The 20,610-nt window shown below is 53.2% G+C and overlaps 3 protein-coding genes and 1 long non-coding RNA gene across 14 annotated transcripts in view; 1 reads left to right on the forward strand and 3 right to left on the reverse strand.

Annotated features, from left to right (window-relative positions):
• Positions 1-305: 305 nt before the first annotated feature.
• Positions 306-4,615, reverse strand: LOC311421846 (uncharacterized protein). 3 transcript variants are annotated; one of them, XM_084494251.1, is made up of 6 exons: positions 3,879-4,114; positions 3,658-3,800; positions 3,166-3,242; positions 2,653-2,799; positions 1,787-1,890; positions 306-439 (listed from the first exon to the last, which is right to left on the reverse strand). In XM_084494251.1, the coding sequence occupies exons 1-6, from the start codon at positions 3,984-3,986 to the stop codon at positions 320-322; spliced, it is 699 nt and encodes a 232-aa protein (XP_084350377.1). In that variant the 5' UTR covers positions 3,987-4,114; the 3' UTR covers positions 306-319. The 3 variants fall into 3 exon arrangements, with proteins under 3 accessions (XP_084350377.1, XP_084350379.1, XP_084350378.1); XM_084494253.1 differs by having other exon boundaries at positions 2,653-2,763; positions 3,879-4,110; XM_084494252.1 differs by lacking the exons at positions 3,166-3,242; positions 3,658-3,800 and having other exon boundaries at positions 2,653-2,763; positions 3,879-4,615.
• Positions 909-9,445, forward strand: LOC311421852. The gene is made up of 3 exons (XR_014685080.1): positions 909-1,236; positions 7,216-7,330; positions 9,039-9,445. It is a non-coding gene; the product is annotated as an uncharacterized lncRNA (long non-coding RNA).
• LOC311421847 (alpha-1-acid glycoprotein-like) lies at positions 4,911-6,674 on the reverse strand. The gene is made up of 6 exons (XM_084494254.1): positions 6,401-6,674; positions 6,159-6,301; positions 5,779-5,849; positions 5,445-5,546; positions 5,249-5,349; positions 4,911-5,171 (listed from the first exon to the last, which is right to left on the reverse strand). The coding sequence occupies exons 1-6, from the start codon at positions 6,518-6,520 to the stop codon at positions 5,109-5,111; spliced, it is 600 nt and encodes a 199-aa protein (XP_084350380.1). The 5' UTR covers positions 6,521-6,674; the 3' UTR covers positions 4,911-5,108.
• The window catches only part of COL27A1 (collagen type XXVII alpha 1 chain), a 197,486-nt gene continuing 186,110 nt past the window's right edge, over positions 9,235-20,610 (reverse strand). For all 9 annotated transcript variants that reach the window (XM_084494237.1, XM_084494233.1, XM_084494231.1 and 6 more), the window contains 16 exons: positions 20,230-20,283; positions 20,047-20,154; positions 19,605-19,712; positions 18,084-18,191; positions 15,662-15,715; positions 15,072-15,134; positions 14,568-14,621; positions 13,667-13,702; positions 13,135-13,152; positions 12,706-12,741; positions 12,341-12,367; positions 12,034-12,099; positions 11,485-11,653; positions 11,241-11,350; positions 10,229-10,447; positions 9,235-9,710 (listed from right to left, as the gene is read on the reverse strand). In XM_084494237.1, coding sequence (XP_084350363.1) covers positions 9,564-9,710; positions 10,229-10,447; positions 11,241-11,350; positions 11,485-11,653; positions 12,034-12,099; positions 12,341-12,367; positions 12,706-12,741; positions 13,135-13,152; positions 13,667-13,702; positions 14,568-14,621; positions 15,072-15,134; positions 15,662-15,715; positions 18,084-18,191; positions 19,605-19,712; positions 20,047-20,154; positions 20,230-20,283 — 1,377 coding nt within the window. In that variant the 3' untranslated portion in view covers positions 9,235-9,563. The remainder of the gene's footprint in view (positions 9,711-10,228; positions 10,448-11,240; positions 11,351-11,484; positions 11,654-12,033; positions 12,100-12,340; positions 12,368-12,705; positions 12,742-13,134; positions 13,153-13,666; positions 13,703-14,567; positions 14,622-15,071; positions 15,135-15,661; positions 15,716-18,083; positions 18,192-19,604; positions 19,713-20,046; positions 20,155-20,229; positions 20,284-20,610) is intronic.

Raw genomic sequence — 20,610 nt, forward strand, 5'->3', positions numbered from 1 at the left:
ATGGATTTCAGTTACAGATGCTTGGCACGCTCCTATGCGTGGTAACCGATTGCCCTCTTCTGGTAAGCCTCCATCACTGCTTTCAGTGTTACCTCTGGAGGAGCCCAGCTCCCAAACCCGGGCCTGGAGCACGCCATGAGGGGCCGTGAGGCTGCGGCCGCCCCGTGCGCCTCATCCTGCAGCCACGGCCGCTCGAGGCTGCTGTTCCCAAACACCAGGTGAGGCACACACGAGGCAAATCGGGTGCTTGATCTCTTTTTTTTGCACTCCTGAGCCCTAATCTCTCAGCAATGAACAGCAACGTGTCGGAGTGAAGCATTTATTGGTGCTGGCTCATCGTGCTCCCGGCCCCGCTCGGTGCTGGTGGCTCTGGGCCTGTGGCCGGGGGGGCCGTGCCTTGGGCGCCGCCATCTTGGGTTTCCTCCACTTGACACAGCTCCTTCAGAACAACCAGAAATGGATAAATGGATAAATGAAACTGCCGCGGCATCAGGAGAGAACGTACTGCAGGAAGAACGGTGTTTCTTTATCATTTTTTCTTTGCAGCTGATTATCGTTTTAAACAGGCATAGAGATTACATGTGCTTTCTTGAGCTGCCCGAAGCACAGACCGCGCAGTGAGCTGCTGCTGTTTTCTACACCCATGCCCAAAAGAAACCAGGTTTCTGAAGCAAATCCGTGCTGTACCAGTACACTGCACCAGCTTGCTCTGAAGAAATGGGAGATTCAGGCTTAATGAGGAAATAAGCTAAAAACGTGTACTACCTGCATGCTCAGAATTGCTAACACCTGAGGCTGATGCAGTGATACCCCAGCCTCCGCTCACCTCTGGCTCCTTCAGCCCAAGGCTTGCATTACATTTGTTTTCCCACTTTAACTTCAATTCACTTCAGCCCTGGTGTCTGGCACCTAAACTTCTGCTGGCTGTGATCCCCAAGCTCTGCCGAGGACACATTGCTCGGGCACGTTCCCCTCACCTGGGCTTTCTCAAAGCATTTCTATTTTGCCCAAATATCAGTGACAGTCCCCACACCTCCGTGTCCCCTCGTCAGCAGCTGGTGAGCCCAGCTGGGCCCAGCCCCAGGTGCTGCTCATTGCCTGAGCACCTCTGGCACCTCCCTGCCACCATGGGGGCTCAAGGTGGGCTGTCTGTCCCTCTGTCCGTCCCCTCCCGGTTTGTGTGAAGCTGTGGGAGACCCTCTGTAAGGAAAATCTGGGCGAGCATGGGGAAGGCAGGTGGGTGCTCCTTAGCTTGGGCAGGGGCTGGGGTGAGGGTTGGCCCTGATAAACTTTTGGGTGGAGAACGGCAGGGAAAAGCTCTGTTCGTGTGGGGAGTGGGTGTGGAGTTGGTCAGTGGCACTGCCCCCTCTGTCGGCAGCAGGAGGGGGATTTGGGGCTTTTTTCCTGATACTCTGGGCTTTTCGGAATCAGGGCTGGATTCCTGACCCAGAGGAGCCCTCAGTACTCCCAGCCCTGGTTTCAGAGCACGCCAAGCTTTTTTCAGTTGAAGTGGGGCCGTGGTGTGCCCAGGGACACGAGCTCCTTCAGCCCCGTGCTGCAGCTCCCAAGGGATGTATCCGCTGCTGAGGGTACAAAATGAAGAGTTTGGGGGCAAAACTGGGGGTTAGGGATCCCCTCTGGGCAGGGGGAGGTGGCTGCAGAGAGTCACCCCAATTCCCTTTGGGGATGCTGAAGGGCAGGAATTTGCTCTGGGGAGCTGCGGCTCTGTGGGCTGTAAGTCAGGGGAAGGAGCTCTGCATCTCCTCGGGGAGGCGAGGGCACCCACCTGCCTCCATGGCGCGTACACGATCTCCCCTTCGCTGAGCCCCAGGCGCTGGGTGTGCTGGGCGAACTCCTCCTGCTGGGCCTTGCTCACGGTCTGATTTCGGGCTGAAAAACAGAAGTGTTAACACAGTTTGGGGGCCACACTTGGTCCATCGTGCCTGCTCCTGGTCTGTATTTCGTGCCCTCCCCTTGCTCCCACAAATACTCATTGTGGAGGTACTGGGGTCCCTCACCCCACCTGTCAAAGCCAGCCTTGGGCATCATTTTATTTTTATTTTTACTCCTTCCTTGTTCCCGCTTTAACTGCTTGCACAATAGTTTGTCACGCTCCTGGGGTGTTTGGAGGGATGCGTGCCCCAGGCAGGGACCAAGGCAGGTTTGTGTTTGCCAAACGTGGCTTTGGACTTCCTTAAGCAATTGCTCTGCAGCTTGTAAGGGCAGCGGGGAGCTTTATCGTGGTCTGGTGTGCTGCTTCACGGGGCTGCGGGTGGGCCTGGCCGGCTCTGCCTGTGCCGGTGCTGCAAAGCCACGTGCTCTGCCCCGGGAGGTAAGCACTGAAAAATCACGGTTGGCTTGAAAATATTGAGATTTCACGGTGATATCTGTGGTGTTCTGCGTGTGCTTCCTGTTCTTTGAATATTTATGGCGTAAGTGGGTTTTGGCTTTAACTTGTTCTTTCTGCTCTGCCCAGAGATTTAGGATTAATGGGATTCTGAACTATTCCCCTGACCCTGGCATGGTGGTTTGAGGAAAAATCACAGATTGTTGGTGGAACTGTGCAGCTGTGCGTGGTTAGGTGGTGGCTCTCAGTGCATCATTTGGTGTTGGGTGGCAGCTTGAGGTTACCTTAGGATGGGGTTCACGTACCGTAGAGATACAGCGCCGAATACATCTTCTCCTTCTGCAGTTGGTGCTGGATGAGCAAAACGTCCTCAGAGCTGAGGTTCAGCAGCGTCCCCACAGTCTGCTGGGTCTTGGCTTCGAGAGAGCAGCGCCAGCGTTGGGGAGCGAGAGCTGCGTTAGTGCAATGAAACGTGCCACGAATGTTCCCTGCCGTTCCCAGAGGGATTGTGAAACCATTTGGAAAATAAAGCGGCCTCCTTCCACGTCGGAGGGGGCAGGTTTGTTGCTTGTTCCCGGCACGGCATTGCTTCATGGGCTTTATTGCTGCCTCATGCGGCTGTGCTGCGTGCCGGGACCTGGCTGTGGGGTGGGCTCAGTGCCCGCCAGTGGGGCCCTGGCATCACATGGAGCTTACCAAGGCTTCGGACCCACAAAACCATCCCAAAATAAAAAGGTGTGGGAAATTGCAAGGCATTGATCAGTGCCCTTCTGAAACGTGGGCTTAATCACAGCCCTGCATGCCGTGCCACCACTCACCGTGCTTCACCAGCACCGTGCCACCACCATCAGGGAGCTGGAAGTAGGTGGAGTTGTTGGAGAGACAGCGGCCGCCCCTGTGGAGAGGGGGAATCGAGGCAGAGCCGTGGTGCTGAGCCCCCCCTGCCCCAGCCAGGAGGGCACCGAGCCCGGCCCCACTATGGGGACCTTGGCAGGGAAAAACACAGGGGGGCTGGTGGGATTGCAGGGCCCTGGGGAGGGTTTGTGTTTGCCTCCCATGTCCATGGAGCAGGCAGGGTGAGGGCAGGTCTCAGTTTGGGTAAGCTGGGGGCTGCTGGAGGAAACTAAGATCTGAGGGATGAAGGGGGTGGGAGAGCGTGCAGGGAGCAGCCAGGAGCCGCTCCTTGGCAAAACCGATCTGAAACCGTGCCCACATCCTTCTGGAGAGGCCGGGCACCGAGGGCTGATGTTAACACACACGGGGGGTTAGGAGGAAGGGGTCGGGGACCGGCGGGGGTGCGGGCGTCTCACGCGGCCACGTGCTGGGTGACGAGCAGCTCCTGCCCCCCGGCGCCAGGCTCCACGCGCAGGTGGCCGTGGTCGATGAGCAGCAGCTCCAGGAGGTGCTGGGGCAGCTGGGCAGCCCCGGCCACGTACCACCACGTCCCCAGCAGCTGCGGGAGAGGTGTGGGGCTGTGGGGGCTCCCTGCCTGCCCCCCACCCCCCCATCCAGCACCCGGCCCCCTCCTTACCCCCGGTGCTGTCGCGTTGGCCGGGCTCTGCGTGGGCTCGCAGGGAGCGGCCGCAGCGGGCGGCAGCGCTGTGAGGATGAGGATGGTGGCGATGCCGGCCGCTGCCATGGCTGCCTGAGGGAGCGGACCAGCAGGATGGACGGACGGACAGACGGAGGGACGGACAGATGGACGGACGCTGCTTGCTTGGGTGTTTGCTTTCGCAAGGCGGCTGCGCGCAGCAGGGGCTGCGGTGGCGCAACGGCAGCTTTCGGGGAAATCGCCCCGGTGAGGGCCGGGTGCCTGGCCCCAGCTCAGGGCTCTGACTGGCTGGGCAGCACGGGGAGGGCGATGCACTTCCCATATTTAAAAGTGAAATCTGCCCAAAATTTCCCCGTTTCGCTCCCCCCTATGCAGCTGCTGTAGTGGCTGTGCAAGTGAGGAACTGCGCTGCTCACCGGGGCATGGGCGCTGTTGCTGCCTCGTGCTGAGCGCGGGGCTTTGGGAGCCCTCTGGGTGTGAGCTGTGCTCACAGCGGGGCTGGGATGGCCTCCAGGGGCTGCCCGGCCTCCAGCCCAAGGCCAGGGACTTTCCCCATGCCTCGTATCCAGCTGGCAGCTCACGGCACTGCTGCCCTGGTGCTGTTCCTCGCAGGAAAACTTCCTTGGGGTCTGCCCTGAACGCTCCGTGTAACCTTATTTGTCCTGCTCAGTGCCCCCCGTGTGTTGCCACGTCTGTGTCTTGCTCCGTGCCCTCACCCCTGGCAGGGCACAGCTCGGGGGATGGCTCAGTTTTTGTTTGTGTCCTGTCCTCGAGCCCCACGGGCCGGCCCTGGTAGTGGCTTTTCCTCCCCCCTGCCCTGCTCAGAGGCACTCAGGGCCCCAGCTTCCCCAGGGAGCCTTGGAGCTGCTTACGGACAGGAGCCCGAGGGTTAGCTCTCCCCATCCCCTAAATCCCTGGGGTTTTGTCTGACACTGGGTAGGAGATGGGGTCCGAGCTGTGCCCCCAGCCGTGCCCCATCCCACATATGGGCGCAGGGAAGGCACGCAGCAGGCGGGTGTCACGCAGGCTTTATTCCAGCTCGATGTGAGAACAGAAAAGCTGCAAATCCCTTCTGGGAAGGGCACGGTGTGGGTCCTCTGTTGGAAGAGTAAAACTCGCCGGGACCTCCTGAGGCTGAGCCGGGCGCCGGGGGACGTCCCCACGCAGGGGCTGGGGGCCACGTGCAGGGGGGATGCGGGCTCACTCCAGTTACACCTCTGCGGTGGCCAAGGTGGCTTCATCCTTCTCCTTGCCCTCCGGGGGACAGGCGTCCTTGGGGAGGGGGGACAGGGGCTCGCACCCACCCAGACACAGTCCCGGGGTGCCCCGTCCCACCCGTGGGTCCCTACCTTCGGGGAGGTGACGAAGGTCTCCTCCTGCGTGAAGCCGAGGCAGCGCACCTGGGCCCGGAACTCCTCCAGGTGCTCCTTGCTCACGTTGGGCGTCCGTGCTGTTGGGAAGGTGGCGTAAAAACGGGGGGGGGAGAGGAAAAAAGGACGGGTTTGGGGGTGCTCCCCCTGCAGCCATGCGGGGCAGTGCGCTCACCCGAGAGGCTGAGGCCCAGGAAGGACTCCTTGCTGTGCTTCAGGACCAGCAGCTCCTTGTCGGTCTTGATCAGCTCGGCCATGGACGCCTCCTGCCCCTCCACTGGGAGACACGGGGAGTGCAGGGACCCCAGTTAGTGACTGGGATGCAACTGGGGACAGGAGTGTCCCCCTGGCACTGATGTCCCCAGTGTGCGGGGCTGGGGGTGTCCCCTGCCCCCAGACCCATGTATGGGGTAGGAAAGGCCCGGGGGGTTCCTACAAAGGGCAGTTTTTGGGGGACGTGTGCCGGGAGAGGCTCAGCAGGGCACTGCCTCTGGGGGCTGCGGCCATACCATGCATCAGGGTGGAGTTGTGCCGGAAGATGAGGATCTTGCTGGCGTTCCTCACCACGCACGTCTCGTTCCTGGGGGGGCAGAGAGGTGAAATGGGGCACGGCTGCCCCGAATAAACCTGGGGAGGGTCCTCGGGCTGCGGCCCCCTCCCTCGCCTCCTTGAGCTTGAGGCAGGACAGCCCTTAGCGGGCTGCAGAGCTTGGATAAATGTGGGGTAACAGCTCCCAGCCCCAAATTTAGTGTTGATAGGTAGCACGACAGGCACTGGGGTGGCTGCTGCCACTCGTTTGTCCCCCACCACGGTGGAACCAGAGCCCTGACCACAGCCTGGGATGGCTCTGCCCTGGGGACGTCCCGGCCCATCCCCACCCCGTGCTTACAGCCGCAGGGTCTCGGTCACGCTGAACTCATCGTCGTGGCTGCCGGGCAGGAAGGTGAAGGTGGCGTACTTCAGCTCCTTCATCTCGGCCACGTGCGGGGGGTAGTTGGAGGCGCCCATGATGTACACCCAGTGCCCCAGCAGCTGCCGACGGGACCAGAGCGCGGCTTTGAGGACTCATTTCCCCGGGGGGGGCGCATGGGCCCGAGGGATATTTTAAAAACCGCGGGTGTCACGGCTTACCCCAGCCACGGTCGCGTTGTCCATGACGGCCGGGGTGAGCGGGGTGCAGGCGTGGGGCTCGGTCGCATGGGCACGCACCAGCCCCACGGCCAGGACGGGCAGGAGGAGGCAGGGCAGCATCGCTGGCACCGTGTGGGGCTGGGGGGGCTGCGGCGAGGCTGCGGCGCGGGTGGGACGTGGCCGCCCGCCGGCACTGTTCTATATGGCCCTGCCGCAGCCCCGAGGCGCTTATTTAACCGCAGGGCTGTTTGCTCAGGCGTGAAGCAATAGCAGGTGAGTGGATGTAAACTGGCAGAAAAGTGCATTTTTTTTTTCCGGCAGAAAAGGTGAAGAAAAAAATAAACGCGTTGCACCACCGCGGGCTTTGTTCTCAGAAGCCGTAATTCACCCTGCGGGTGGCGGGCCGGGCACGCTGCGGGCTGCAGGTGTGTTTGTGCAAAGTGCCATGGGGCAGCGAGTGCTGCTGGGGGCTTTTGTACCTGCCCTGCCAGGGCACACAAACCCCTGCCCACAGCCTTTGCCCTTAAGCCAAAAAATTTAGCTTTTTTGTTTAATTATCCCTCGCCTCTTGCTGCTCGTCTCGGCCCAGCCTTGGGTTGCTAACGCAGCCCCTGGGCTGTGGTGCTGGCGGTGGTGCCCAGCACTTGGGTCTGACCCAAATGGGAGCACTGGGACTGGGATGGGGCCAAATCTGGGCTGGGGGCACAAGGCGAGGACATGAGCAGCAGCGTTACACGAGGCTGGGGCTGGTGGATGCACAACCACGTGCGTTGCATCTATTTATTTATTCACTCTGTTTTCTCCCTGACCACAAGCTGTGTGTACCAGCAGTGACCCCAGTGCTGCAGCCCCACACACCCCGACACAACCCGCGAGATCCCAGGCTGTGAGCAAGAAGACTCCTTCCAAGGTCACCTCGGAGCCACTGAGGTGAGTTTTTGGTTCAGCAAGGAGAAAAGCTCATCGCTTGGTCCCCCCACCCTTTCCTCTGGCTCCCCAGCACTGCCAGGACAGGGGTGACGATGAGAAAGGTGCCGGTGGCCACAGCAGGGGACGTGTGGTGGTGGGGAGCTGCGGGGCACAGCCTTGTCATGGGCTCAGCATCACCCTGAGGGCTGAGTGGGTGCTGCTGTGGGATGGGGATTTGGGGGCTCCCCTGTGGGGGCCTGGACGTGGAGCCTGCTCCTCGCCTCCAATACCATTTCTCAAGAAGAAGGAAAAAAACAAACCACAAACATAAAAGTCCCATTTCGTTGCTTCAGTTTTAAATATTTATTTAAGTCAAAAAAAAAAAAAAAAAAAAAGAAAATGAAGAAGAAAAGGAAAAAAAAAGCGTAAATGAGAACAGACGGTAACTGCGGCCGGGAGCAAACACACACGGGCAGCGGGGGGCCGGGGGTGAGGTATCTGTGAGCGGGGCAGAGCGCGGAGGGTGAGGTATTTGAGACGGATCCTGTTAACCTGTGTCGAGGGTGGTTGGCAGCCAACCAGCGGGCAGTAGTAAAAAAAAGAATACACCAAGAGAGACGCACATATATTTCTTTTTCTTTTTTTTCCTCAAAAAAATAAAATCCATAGTCCGTACGAGACATGAAAACTCCAAACAGGCACTGAAGCGTTTCCGATACAGTACAGCTCCGATTACATCAATATTATTCCTTATATAGAATTAAAGATTACCATAATTATCCTCTTTAAAAAAAAAAAAAATCCTCCAAATTTACATACAGAGACTAGATTTCTACAAAACTTAACAAAAGAAAACCCCTCCAAGCCCGGCCGGGGTCTGGAACCAGGTACCATCCTCTCAGTCTCGGCAGAGGGGCCCAGACAGAAGGGTGCAGAGCTGGGTTTAAATACGCGCTGAGCCCGGGGAATCGCTGCGCGCGGAGCCGTGGCCACGGGGCCACCACGGCTACAGCAAAACGAGTGAGTGACCTGGGACCGGCCCACGCAGCGCCCTGAGGCTTCATCCTGCAGCGGCTGCGGGTGAGCTGGAGCCCTTGCTCTCCTCCCAAAGCAGTGAAGTGCTGGTTTAAAAAAAATAAAAAAAAAAAAATAAAAAAAAAAAAAAGAAGAAAGAAAAAAGGCAAATTTGCTTTTAAAACAGCCTGTGAATTATTTTGGATGCGCTTCGAGTTGTCGCGCAGGATTGGCATCCGTGGTGATTCAAAGATCCCGTTAAAGGTGTTTCTCTGATTTAGCTGTAGATCGTGACCACCTCTCTTCCTAGAGAGACGGCCCTATGGGCATTTTTTGGGTCTGTGGCAAGACACTGTAGCACCTTCACAACCTTAAATAAAGTCATATATATAAAATAACACACTTTTTTTAAGAGCACCAGAGATTTCACAGTGAGAGGTAGAAACAAATCAGACAAGCCCATCCTCTCTCTCTATTTTAGCACCAATCTCTTCCCCTCTCCTCCTTCCATTCCCCTCTTTCAGCTTTGGGACTCTCCCCTACCCCACCGCCACGCCTGAGAAGGGACATTGGTTCAACTCACCCATGGAAGGAGGAACTTAGTTTTTTTTTTATGTTTTTTTTTTTTTTTCCTTTTTCTTTTTGCTTTAAATAATATAATATATATATTTTTGTTTCTTCTAATATTGCACATCAAAATGCTTCCGGTACGCAGAGCAGCCAGATTCAACTTGCGGCTCCGCCTGGCAGAGCCCGATGCAGCGCGTGGCTGTCCGGGAGCGACGAGCTCTGCGAGGGAAGCTCTATCATCTTTTAATTACTTTTCAATGGAGACAACATTTGGTAACTCAGGAACCAGGTAAGACAAAAATGGGGGAGGGGAGAAAAAAAACAAACCCACACGCTGCAAGTTGCTTGAGGTTTCTCTCAATATTTTCTTTGGTCATGGAAAAAGCTTTGTGTGTGGAACCGCTTGGACACCTAGTCCCCTGATCCCTTTTCACTGGTCACGTCCCGACTGATACCCGCTTCCCCACCATCCTTCTTATTCCTCCTTTCCACAACCTGCTGAGTTCAGTAGATCACGGGTTCTTTGAGACCTTGAGCCGAAGGCTAGAGCAAGAGTTGACCCAAAAGACACAGCCCAGCTGTCCTTGCTGCAGAGAGGTGGGAGATGCTGTGTGAAGACCTAGGCCAAAAGTGGGGTCAAAGCCTTGGAGCCCGGGTTTGGCGGCGTTGTTCAAAGGAAGCACACGGGGCCGACCTCGAGGTGGTATTGCTTTCCTGGCTCGGATGGGGGAAGGTTGTAGATGTTGACAATTGGCAGCTGCTGAGGGTCCTGCGTCCGAAACGAAAAGAGAGTCCGATGCCAGCGTCCGTCCTTGATCTGTGCAGGGAGGAGGGAAAGACAGAAAAAGTTGTTTTGCTGCTGGAGAGGGGTGAGTTTCATGGTGGTGTATGAACAGCCCTGAGCAGGTCTGGTGAGAGGTTTTGGGGAACCCTTTATCCAGGTCAAGTTGAGGGAAACAGATTAAAATGGCATCATAATACTCGTGATGCAGTGGAAAACCCAAATGCAGGCACACTGCTACCACAGCAGCACATTGGGCATGAGCTGAGCCTGCTGGTGGCAATTCTCCTTCTGCTGTGTAACTATACATGTGTAAATTTGGAATTCAAATTTTAACTTTCTGTTTGAAGGCAGTCTTCCTAACAGGAGAACCCTGTAGCACCCTGGACTGGAAAATTAAAGTGTTAAACAGGTATCTTAGTCCCTTTCTCTCCCCTTTTTTTGGGGTGGTCATGGAATAAGAACCACAGGCATAACATGAGTCCCGTTGTGTACGCTGAGTGGGTTCTGCCTGGCATTTCTCTCCACCTCTCCCCTCTTTCAGGACAACGTACCTTGCAATCATCAGCTGCCACTTCTGGCTTGAGCTGACCTTCTGCCTCAAACATCTGCCCGTTCCAGGCCTTGAAGCGCACGGCTTTGTCCGAAGGTTTCTTGGATGAGCCTTCCCGCCAGACGGAGGTGTTCAGGCAGTGGATGGTGATGTGCTGCACCACCTCCGAGCTCAGCAGGCGAAGGAAGTTCATCTGGACTCTGCCAATGTCAAAATCCAGCTGTGAAGGTGACAGAGATGTTAGTGTGTGCCCCCTGCAGCGGGGCTGGGGGAGACAGCGGTTTGTCAGTGCAAGGGCCAACAGCAAAGGAGTTCCCTGGGCTCTGTGCAAGTCCAGATGGCTGTGATAGGTGTCTGAGCCCCAGACTGGTTCTGGTGTGACTATGGGCACGAGGGCCAGGCACAAAGTCATTCTGGAAAGTTGCTATGGGGACATGGCAGGTGCTTTGTTTTTCATAACAAACTGGTAGGTCCTTAAGTAGGAGAAAAACAACGCGTGCTTGAATTCAATGCGTGCTTCTGCAAGGAAGCAAAGCAGCCAGCTCTGGTGGGCACTGCAGATGAACCCAGATACTGCCACTGGTATTTTTCGGTCCAGTTACTTCCTCAAGAAAAATTCCCTGGCATTCACTTCAGCGTCAACTTGTGTATTTAAGCTGACCACACTTTTTCAAGTGGCAGACAACAAAATGCAAGAGTGACCTGAACATAAATTAATCCAACAAAGCATTTGGGGGCAGCATGTTTGCAGGATTACTGGCCTCTGTTAAGGTTATGGGTTAATTAAACACTGCTGGAAACATGCTGCTCTGTCTTGAAAAGTCAACAATGTAGGTATGTTTTTAACTGCATGAGAGCAGTGCTGAATGCTACCCGCACAGCTGCACTCGCCCTGCTGCCGGGATTAAGGCAGCTTGCTGGGTTATAGTGGTCACTGTCCCGGGTTCCGGGAGAATATGCTTGTGGGTAAACATTTCGTAACGGCTGTATGGGAAATGCTGCAGTGTGTGTACCTTGGAGACAGTGATGGGGCTGAGGCATGTCTGCCCACCGTTGGTGAAGTTGCAGATGACCTGTATGGTGTCTGAGGAACAGCCGAGATTTGGGTCGATCCAGTAGGTACCTAAGAAGTAGAGGATTTGGGGATTAACAAGAAAATTTAACTTTGCTGTGCATAAGCAAAGGCAAGTCTTGATTCCTGCATTACTGGTCCCAGGGAAGGAGACCAGGATGGAGGGATAACTCGGGGCTTCCTACCATCGTTCATCTTCTGTTCACAGTTCATGAGGTCTCGACAGATGCGTGCAGGGTTTTCCTTGGTGCCCAGGGGTCTCTTGATGCTCTGAATGAGGTTGCTGAGGTAGTGTAGAGTCTTAAAGATCTCCCCTCCGTGGTCTAGCATGAGAAGGTCTGGATGCTGGTAACTCTGGAGAGAACAGGAGGCAAAGTCACTTACCTGGGGGCCCGAGGTGCTCTAACCACAAGGAATTCTGCTTTATAGTAGGAAAACTCTGCAGGCCAAAGGCAGGCTGTGGCATTGAGTTGTGACAGCGTGCACTGTCCTGCATGGGGAATCGCTGCTGTGCTGGCAAAGTCATGATGGGAAAGCCATGAAGTTTGGAGCCTCACAAGTAGGGAGCAGAACCGCATCCTCAAACTGGCTCATTGCATGCACAAACCCCGGTAACTCCACAAGAAGCAGACAAAGCAGAGCATTGCAGACAGAAACTCCAAGCAGACAAAGAACGAGCAAGGCTGGGAACGGCCCCAGCACAGACCGGGGGGAATTCCACAGTACCCCCGTACCTCTGTCTTGAGTGCAGTGCTGGAGTCGATCAGTGTCCGGAAAGCAGCCCCAAAGCCATCTTGTTGCTGGTGTAGGGTGAAAAAGATGGTAACTGGGACTGGGGGAAGCTGAACATGCCCTGATGCAAGCAATCCCTTCTCAATCTAGGGATGTGATTCAAGCCTTGTCCTGCTAACACGGCGTCTCTTGCTAGACCTGAGTGTGTGTTTTTAGGGTCCCAGCAAGCCCTTCTTGATGCCCCAACAGCACCTCAGCTCTGCATGATTTATTATCGTCATTAACAAATGAACAAAAACCAGAACTTACAAATGAAGCTGGAATTCCTGGAGGTCCCTAGAAATCAAAGCAGAAAAGGGGCATCAGCCAGAACAATGGGCACTCACTGTTGCAAAGATGCTCATTTATATCCTTTTGAAATCCTCTTTACCCCGAGTCCCTCAATACAGATGAGTGAGAGAGGCAACAATGCTGTCTCTATAAAATACTTGGAGATGGTTTGGGCTGAAGTGCGATAAACACTAGTCCATTCACACACACACACACGTTTTTGCATATGAGGAATGGGGCTAAGCTATAATTTCCAGGGAGTGAACAGTCCCTCCGGAGAGTATCGCTGCAGTAACTTCAGCTTGTTTCAATAATGTCTTTGAACTCTTTCCATGTATACGTACCGGAGGGCCAGGGTGTCCTCGTGGGCCTGGAGGACCCTAAAGACAGAGGGGCATCAGTTAGTGAAATGTCTTCAATTTGCATTACAGTTTCCTATGGCTGTCACCAGAATGAGTCTGTTCCCTGCTAAAATCCTCCAGATTTTTGACATTTTACAGTATCTTCTCCCTCAAACACTTCTGGAGACAGGACATGGCTCTGTTTCCTCCATTTCCCAGTTTTGGGTGCATCTGTCTGTACCCGGTCCAGTCCTGCTCTATCTCTTGTTTCTACCCTTGGTTCCTGAGCTCTCAGTAATGCCAAATGCCCAGGTACACATCATGTTCCCTGTGTGGACAGTTACCCACCCTACAGCATTATATTTGCTAGCAGCAACTGCTTTGTTTAAATGAAATATATTAGTCAGAAAAAAAGTGGTATCAAATACTCACCCTTGGACCTGGAAGACCCTGTAGGAAAAAAAAAAAAAGAAACCTTCAGATGTTTATTATTAAATTGATGCTCATTACACCCTGTACAGTCACGGCAGAGCCCCTGTGTGTGGAACAACCACTGGGAGCAGTGTTGGGGTCCCAAGGAAGAGGAGCAACATGTGTCCCGTACACCCGACACAGCCCCTGCATGCTGAGAACAAAAGGAGCTACAGGAAGGTGTGAGAGTCCGTCAGGGCCCCTGTGAGAAGGGGAACGGGGGCAGCAGGAGGGAAGTGCCCTGGCACCACCACCACTCGGACAGGTCCCTGTGGGAGGGACACGAGGGGGTGCAGCCTCCAGCCACTCGCTGCATTTTGTGCCTGGAGATGCCGCAGTCATTGTTCCAGTGGCAGCTTTTGCTATATTGAGTTAAAGAAGCTGGAGTTTTAAGAGCAGCATGTATCCATGAGCACATGTGGGTGCATGCATGCATCATCTCGCCCAGGGGGGACCCGATGCCTGAGCAACAGAACCCTGGGTGCCCACTTACCATTTCCCCGCGGCTGCCTTTGTCTCCCTTTGGCCCCTGTGAAGGCACACGAGACGGCTGTCAGTGACTGCAAGCTGCGCTTTTGGATGCACTGCCACCCAGAATCGCCTTGCAAGCACCCAAGCACATCTTAAATAAATCATATTCCCACCCTAAACTCCATCCAAAACAAAAAAAAAAGCCATTCCTGGACATTTCAGAGATGAAACGTGGAATAAGCAGAGGCCCTTAGAAGCACCCATGCATGCAGCACAGAGGTGCCCAGCCCCTGCCTGCCGTGAGCAGCCGCTCGCCTGCCTTTAGGCACAAGCAACCCCTGTGTCCAAAGCATGGGGCTGCCGGCATCTTCCTGGTTTTCACCTCTGCCAACAGCAGCCTCTTTGTGCTGAGCTCTGAATAACTTCACGCTCATGTTTTTATGAAGCACTGACCTGAACTTTAGTCTGTGTTCAGTGCCTTTGGCATCTTGGGGCAGGCAGAGATTTTCAACACTTCCCTGAATCCAGCTGGTCCCAGTTTAATACATTTATCAGTTTTCTGTTGATTATTTTATTTTTATTTTTCATTCTTCCCTGGGGCCCCCCAGCCCAAGTTCTCTGGAAAAGCTGGCAACTTGCTTTTGCAAAACTGAAATGACATTCTTGTCTTCCAGTCTGATCTCTCTATCCAAAAACTTGCACATAAATAGAGTTATTCCTCACTTTTCAGTTAGTAATCCCCCTCAACTACATATTCAGCCAGAGACTGTCTCGAGCTTCTCTCAAGCTGCTCATCTTGAAGATCACTTTGTTTCCCTCATTACAGAAGGACTTGAGATTTAGTTAAGATGGCCAAAAGCATCTTGGATCTCAACCACTGTGCCCTGCTACAAAATACAGGCAGAAGAAAGGCAAATACTCACGGGGCTTCCCGTGGGACCCAGAATGCCATGCGGACCAATAATTCCTTCTTTTCCCTAGACAAGAAAAGATATCCATGAACCACCAGGTGGGAACCGATGGTCAGTTTGCCATGGCAGACTCGGTGATGACACCAAATCTCTTTGCAGCTTCTCAGCAGCAAGGCCATGGTGTTTGTGTAGCTGAATTAAACCCCTTTCAAAACACAGGCCCGAAGACACAAGCCCTCACAGTGTGGTTGTCACAGCCTATGGCAAACCTCAGAAATTCCAGGAACAGAGGGATTTCAGTGTAGCTGGAGCGATTTGTGCAGCGCTCAGAAAAGCACGACGGTCTCTAAAGGCAGGAGTGCCCCATGTGGCTCAGTACACGTGCTCTTGGTGGCAGCTTGGCCACAGCTTGGCTGATGGGCACTGGGTGAACTAACAGCCTGTGGCCTCACAGAAATAGAGGCCAGAGGATGGAAGAAAATCCTCCCACACCAAACAAACTGCAGAACCACTCACCATGAGGCCGGGTGGCCCACGTGGTCCCTGAATGCCTTTGAAACCAAGGTCTCCTGGGGGCCCCTGTGAGCAAACACGAGATGCCAGGTCCTGTTAAACGTTCCCCACACGTGTGCCCCTGCTTACAGCCCTGCTGCAAGGGCAGTGGTGCTGCCCCTAGTTTATGGGAATGGGATGGTCCAGTTTTAAACATTCCCACTCCTCTTTTGCAAGCCTTTTACTTTCTACAGAAAACAAACTGGTTCCCCTTCACCAGTAAAAGTATATGCCAATAAAATGGGTCTAAACTGGTTGATGTTGTAGAAATGGGGGACTTCAAGATGTGCAGGTGGGGGGCTATAGGACAGCCATTTTCCATCTACACCACACCCATTTTAACAGGAATAAATTTCATCAAAGCATATGTAAATGCACTGTCAATGATTCTTTCAGACATTATGATGCATAAATGAAAGAAAGTTGGAATCACAATTTAATTTCAATAGTTTCTGCAGAACTACTACTAATAAATAATTTTCAGCACTTATTGCATTGTCTGGCCACAATAAAGAGAGACTAGAAAGCCAAGTGGTCACAAGATAGCCTCTTACCTTTGGCCCAAAGATGCCCGCGATCCCTGGAAATCCTGCCTCACCAAAGTCTCCCTGGAAACAGCAGCCAAGACAAACACAAGAACAAAGAGCAACAGTAAGTTCACATTGAACTGGTCACTTGAAGACACGCCAAGAGCGCAGCAGCTTCAGAGAATGAGAAATCCATTAGTATTCTTCAGTCTAAGCAGGACTGATGAGAAAGAAGTATGAGAGAAATCTGAAGGAGGCATTACACAAACATCAGGCTGGAAGCAACTCCAGAACATCTCACAGACTAAGCCTTTTTGCCCCCAAGACAAGAGGCATACCTACAATATTTCTAGCAGATGCTTGGCTAGCTTGGAGAGCTTGGACCACAGTCAGCAGGAGCAGGGTGAAGAGCATCTACTCTGAGATTGATCCTGGAAGTCCATGCTCCAAGCCCTTTAAAATAAGCACTTCTTTTATTTCTAATACCAACTGGACTGATTTACTGAAGGGTAATTTCAAACTATGCTCAGTTATACTGTCAAAAAAGTATGTGTTCCTACAACATAACCTCCCATTAAAAACCAGGAAAGCCATACATATCCCCTAATTCTTTTCCTATTCATCCCTGCAGGGATTTTTGCTCACTTTCTTAAGAAAAATAATAATAATAAAATATTTGGAAGGCCATCAAGCTTGGATTAGCACGTAGCATGCACTCAGAATTAAAAAAAACCTCACTGGGTAGCACGTCCATATAGAAACACCCTCATTTCACCATAATGTTTAGGATATATGCCCTTTGACATTTCTGGGCTTCTCAGATGTTAAAATGCAAAATGATTCAACATTAAAAAAAATGGGACAGAAACATGCACCAGATGATTCATCTACAGTCTCAGGAACACAAGAGATGGAAAAGGCTTGTTTGGCCTCTCAGCTGGACGGTGTGACCCACGCTGGATTGTACTTTACGGGATGTTTTACAATGTCTTGTTCAGCCTGGTTGTAAATGACTCAAGCGATGGGGTTTCCACCACCTCTATTACAAGGCTATTCCAGAGTCAGTCTAGAGACCTTACTGTTAGGAAGTTTTTTCCTGCCACGACAGTGAGAAACTTCTTGGCAAGAAAGGTCTTGGTTGGACTCGGTGGAGTGTAAGAAACTTTCCAAGCATACGAAGTGATTTCACTGCCCGCTTACGGATCCTGGAAAGGAAACTCGCTACTAACAGAGGACTAAGGCCTTTCCTGTTTTACGAGAACCAACCAGGCCCTCTTTCTAGGGGAATTTAGGGCAAAAGTAAATGAGAAGTCAGAAGGGTTTTAGAGAAATCTAAATGTCATGGAGTCAGCTCAGCTGAGGGGACCTGATCAGTGTTTACGCAGCAAGGTATGCCCCAGTTCTGGGCAATGCAACCTGCCAGAGGCGGGCACAAGAGGCAAAACAATGCTGTTGTTGTTGGCTGCCACCTTCCAGCCTGAATACTGCCATCACAGGGTTGGATATAAAACATGCAAATAGGGCAGCTACCTTTAATTGAGGTGTTGAGGATAACCATCTTGTGCCTTGCTTTGTGTTAGTCCTAATCTCTCTGGTTTTATGTCTGTCGTGCTCTGGAGATGCTCAGGCTGCCTGGGCAGGGAGAGGTTGCACAATGTCTGTGCATGTCAGGTGGCTGGAAATGCCACTGGTGCCAAGATGCTGAGCAGACAGAGGGTTTATTAAGTGAGACTTGAAAAGGGCCCTGCTTAGGGGTTTCTGTAAGATTTCTAATAAGTGAATCTAAAGCATGTAAGTAGTTATAGTTTTGTCTACTCTGTAAGAGTGACTCCTGGCCTAAAAAGCTTCCAATCTAAATAGCTCAACATAGCCTCGGGCTGATAAAGTGTGACACCTCAGTGCTAAGCTGGGCAATCCCACCGGTACAATAAAAAAGTACAAAGGATTAGGAGCCTGCCCTGCAGACAGGTGTGGGAATTTAACTTCTGCTTCAACTGAGGGCTCGTGGTGCTTCTCCCACAGCGTGCTCTGAACCTGCATCTCCACTGCCTTCCAGCCTGCACGGGTGATGACTGCTCCTGCATCTCCTGCACGTCCCTGCTGGAGCTGCAGCCCCTTGCACCTTTGGGATGCTTTGGATTGCAGGAGCAGCTGAGGGCACTGGGGTTGTTTGGTCTGGAGAGGAGGAGGCTCAGGGGAGATGGGCACAGCCGCGATGTCTTGGGGAATGCAGGCACGGATTAGAAATCTCTGCACACAAGTGAGCAGTGAGGAGCGGAGAAGCGTACACATTGGAGGGAGCTGCTCTGACACTCTGGCACTGATGTGCAAGGTTTATGGGTTCCCTTCTCTGTGACCCTCGTGGGGTGCACCCTGCTGTCCTGGCGTGAGGCTCTGCACCTCCTCCTACAGCGAGGGGTCAGCGCTGCTCAGCTCAGCGGTCACTCACCGGCTGGCCTTTGGGGCCTGCATTGCCAGGGCTCCCTGGAAGGCCCATTCCTCCTGGTGATCCTCGCTTCCCTGTTTGGCCAGTCTGTCCAGGCAATCCTCTTTCACCCTAAAAATAACAGAATTCAAACAATTCCAAAGGACAGGAGCTAAATATAACAACATTCAGCCGAAATAGCCATAGATGGAAAGCTGGAAAAAAGTGGCTCATCAGGATAAGGAATGTGGTTTCATCACGAGATGCCTCAGGTCTGCTAGGGCTGCAGGATGCGAGGCCAGCGAGGGGCACGGCTGGGGCCCCTCCTGAGCTCCATGCGGGGCAGGAGCTGCAGCAGAGGGGTGCTGCCTGCCTGGGGGCTGAGCACAGCAGGGGTTGAAGCATCTTCATTTGCACTTGTGTGTGTTGCCTGTCCTGCCCGGCAGTTTCCCATAATCTCGTCCCCCTAGCAGCCGAGCAATTGATGATTAAGCCATCGGAAATGCTGAAGTCATGCCAAGGCTTCAGCTGTGGGACTTCAGCACCAACACTGCAGCTCAAGGCCAGGAGCGGGGTGTCAGACCCAGCACCGCTGTGCATCCCCAGCTCTTCCCCTTGCCAGGCACCAGCAGCAGCACAAACCCCAGCTGCTGGGACGGAGCATCCGTGGTGGTGAGTGCCTGGGGTGGTCGAGCAGGTGGCCAAAGGGCAACCAATTTCCCTGCAGCCAGGGCGTGAGCGTGGCACAACTACACAAGGGTCTGTCAGCCACTTCTGCTAAGAGCCTGTTATTCTGCCCAAGGCAGCTGGAGGGCAGCAAGTGACAGTTTAAGTGTGATGTGTTAGGGGAGGCATAATTTAAATCAGACCTGATAGCCCCAAACCCAGCTGCAGTGTTCCTACTTAGAGCCTTTCTACACACGGCTCAGTTGCTGTTGGTCCAGTTTAGGCCCTGGGGCCTGTCTGGACCAGGGCAAGGACCAGTAAGAAACCCAGCTGTCACCAAGCAGCTTTTCCCTGTTTCCACCCAAAGTGATGCCCAAGCCCATGCTGGTTCCAGCAATTCCAATCAGGTAAATGTACGCTAAAAGCCAGTGGCACAATTTCCCTTCCCTAGCTCAGGCCTCACAGGGCAGCAGGGGGAGGACATCCACGTTTCAGTGGAGTTGTCCATCCTGGATATCTCACAGCCAGGCTGTAGCAGTTGCCTTGCAGCTTCTCCAAGGTCACATTTCTTTTAACCGGGTTTCTACTGAAAGGAGGCTAATGTGTTCGCAGTGTGGGTACATGTATTTGTAAACGCCTGTGCTCAGAGAACTTTGACAAAGGAGGAAGAGTTGCTGGGACATTCAGCTGCTGTGAACTTAATGAAAATGGATGGGTGGATGAATGAGAAGACTGGATGGAGACTGACTGGGCCTCCAGCTAAGTGAAAGGTGGCAGCAGGAGTTCAGACTTCATTAGACCCTGGAGAATCGAAGCTCTAGAGACACGAGGCTCACAGACTGCATAGCTCATAGAAGCATTTTAAAGTCACAAACTCACCTTGAACCCTGGTGGTCCCTGTGCCCCAGGCAGTCCTGGTATGCCAGGGTTCCCTCTTTTGCCTGACATCCCTGTTACACCTTCTTCCCCATCATCTCCCTGCTCTCCCTAGAAATGAAACCCAGGAGAGGTTATGAAACACGGCGCTCTGTCTCCACTTGTGCACATCTTCTGGGGGCAGCAAGCATGCATCTGGGTATGGGTGGACTTGCAAAATCTGTGCATGCAAGAAGCTATTTGTCAGGCTAGAAGCACAGGGTTGTTTACAGATTTGGCCACGCCTGTATGTGAGATAGGAAGAGCAACATAGGATCCACTCTGGGTACATGTAAACTGGGATATCTGTGGCTGGACTACATCCATTTCTCCTGTGTTACCTTTTATTTTTCCAGCTCCTAAGCTGCACTTGCATCAATACTATGAGGTTACAATGAGAACTCACCAGCACCCCAGGCACGCCATCCTTTCCAGGCACTCCGTCCACACCAGGGGCACCCTCCTGACCCTGCCTTCCCACCACTCCTCGAGGACCTGGTAGCCCAAGGGTGCCCTAAAATCACAAAGGCGTTAGTGATGGAACTCCTGAACAGCATCTGCTGGGGCAGAAAATCAATTTTTTACCTACCGGTGAGCCTCTGCTCCCGGCACTGCCCCTTGCTCCTTGCTTTCCTTTTTGACCCTGCAAGGAAAATAAGAAAGACATCTAAAACTGCAGCAGTTCCAGCACAACTCCACTTCGGAGCCTGACTTCAGGGTATACTTTTGGATAATGGCTGGAAAGAGTTTTATAAAAAGGAGATTTATAAAGTCAGTTGCTCCAGCACTGGGGAATGAACTGCTATTTGGTTTTATTACAAGTGATTCTTCGTATGTCTTGAGAGTTCTAGGGCAGGAATGAATAGCTAGAAGGCAAGGACCTACATTTTTCCTAATACAGAGCAGATGAGGACAAATAAAGCAGGATGAACTCAAGGGAGGACTCAATGCACTGGCAAACATTAGAACA

Source organism: Aythya ferina, assembly GCF_964211825.1.
Source record: "Aythya ferina genome assembly, chromosome: 20".
NCBI classification, from domain to species: Eukaryota; Metazoa; Chordata; class Aves; order Anseriformes; family Anatidae; genus Aythya; species Aythya ferina.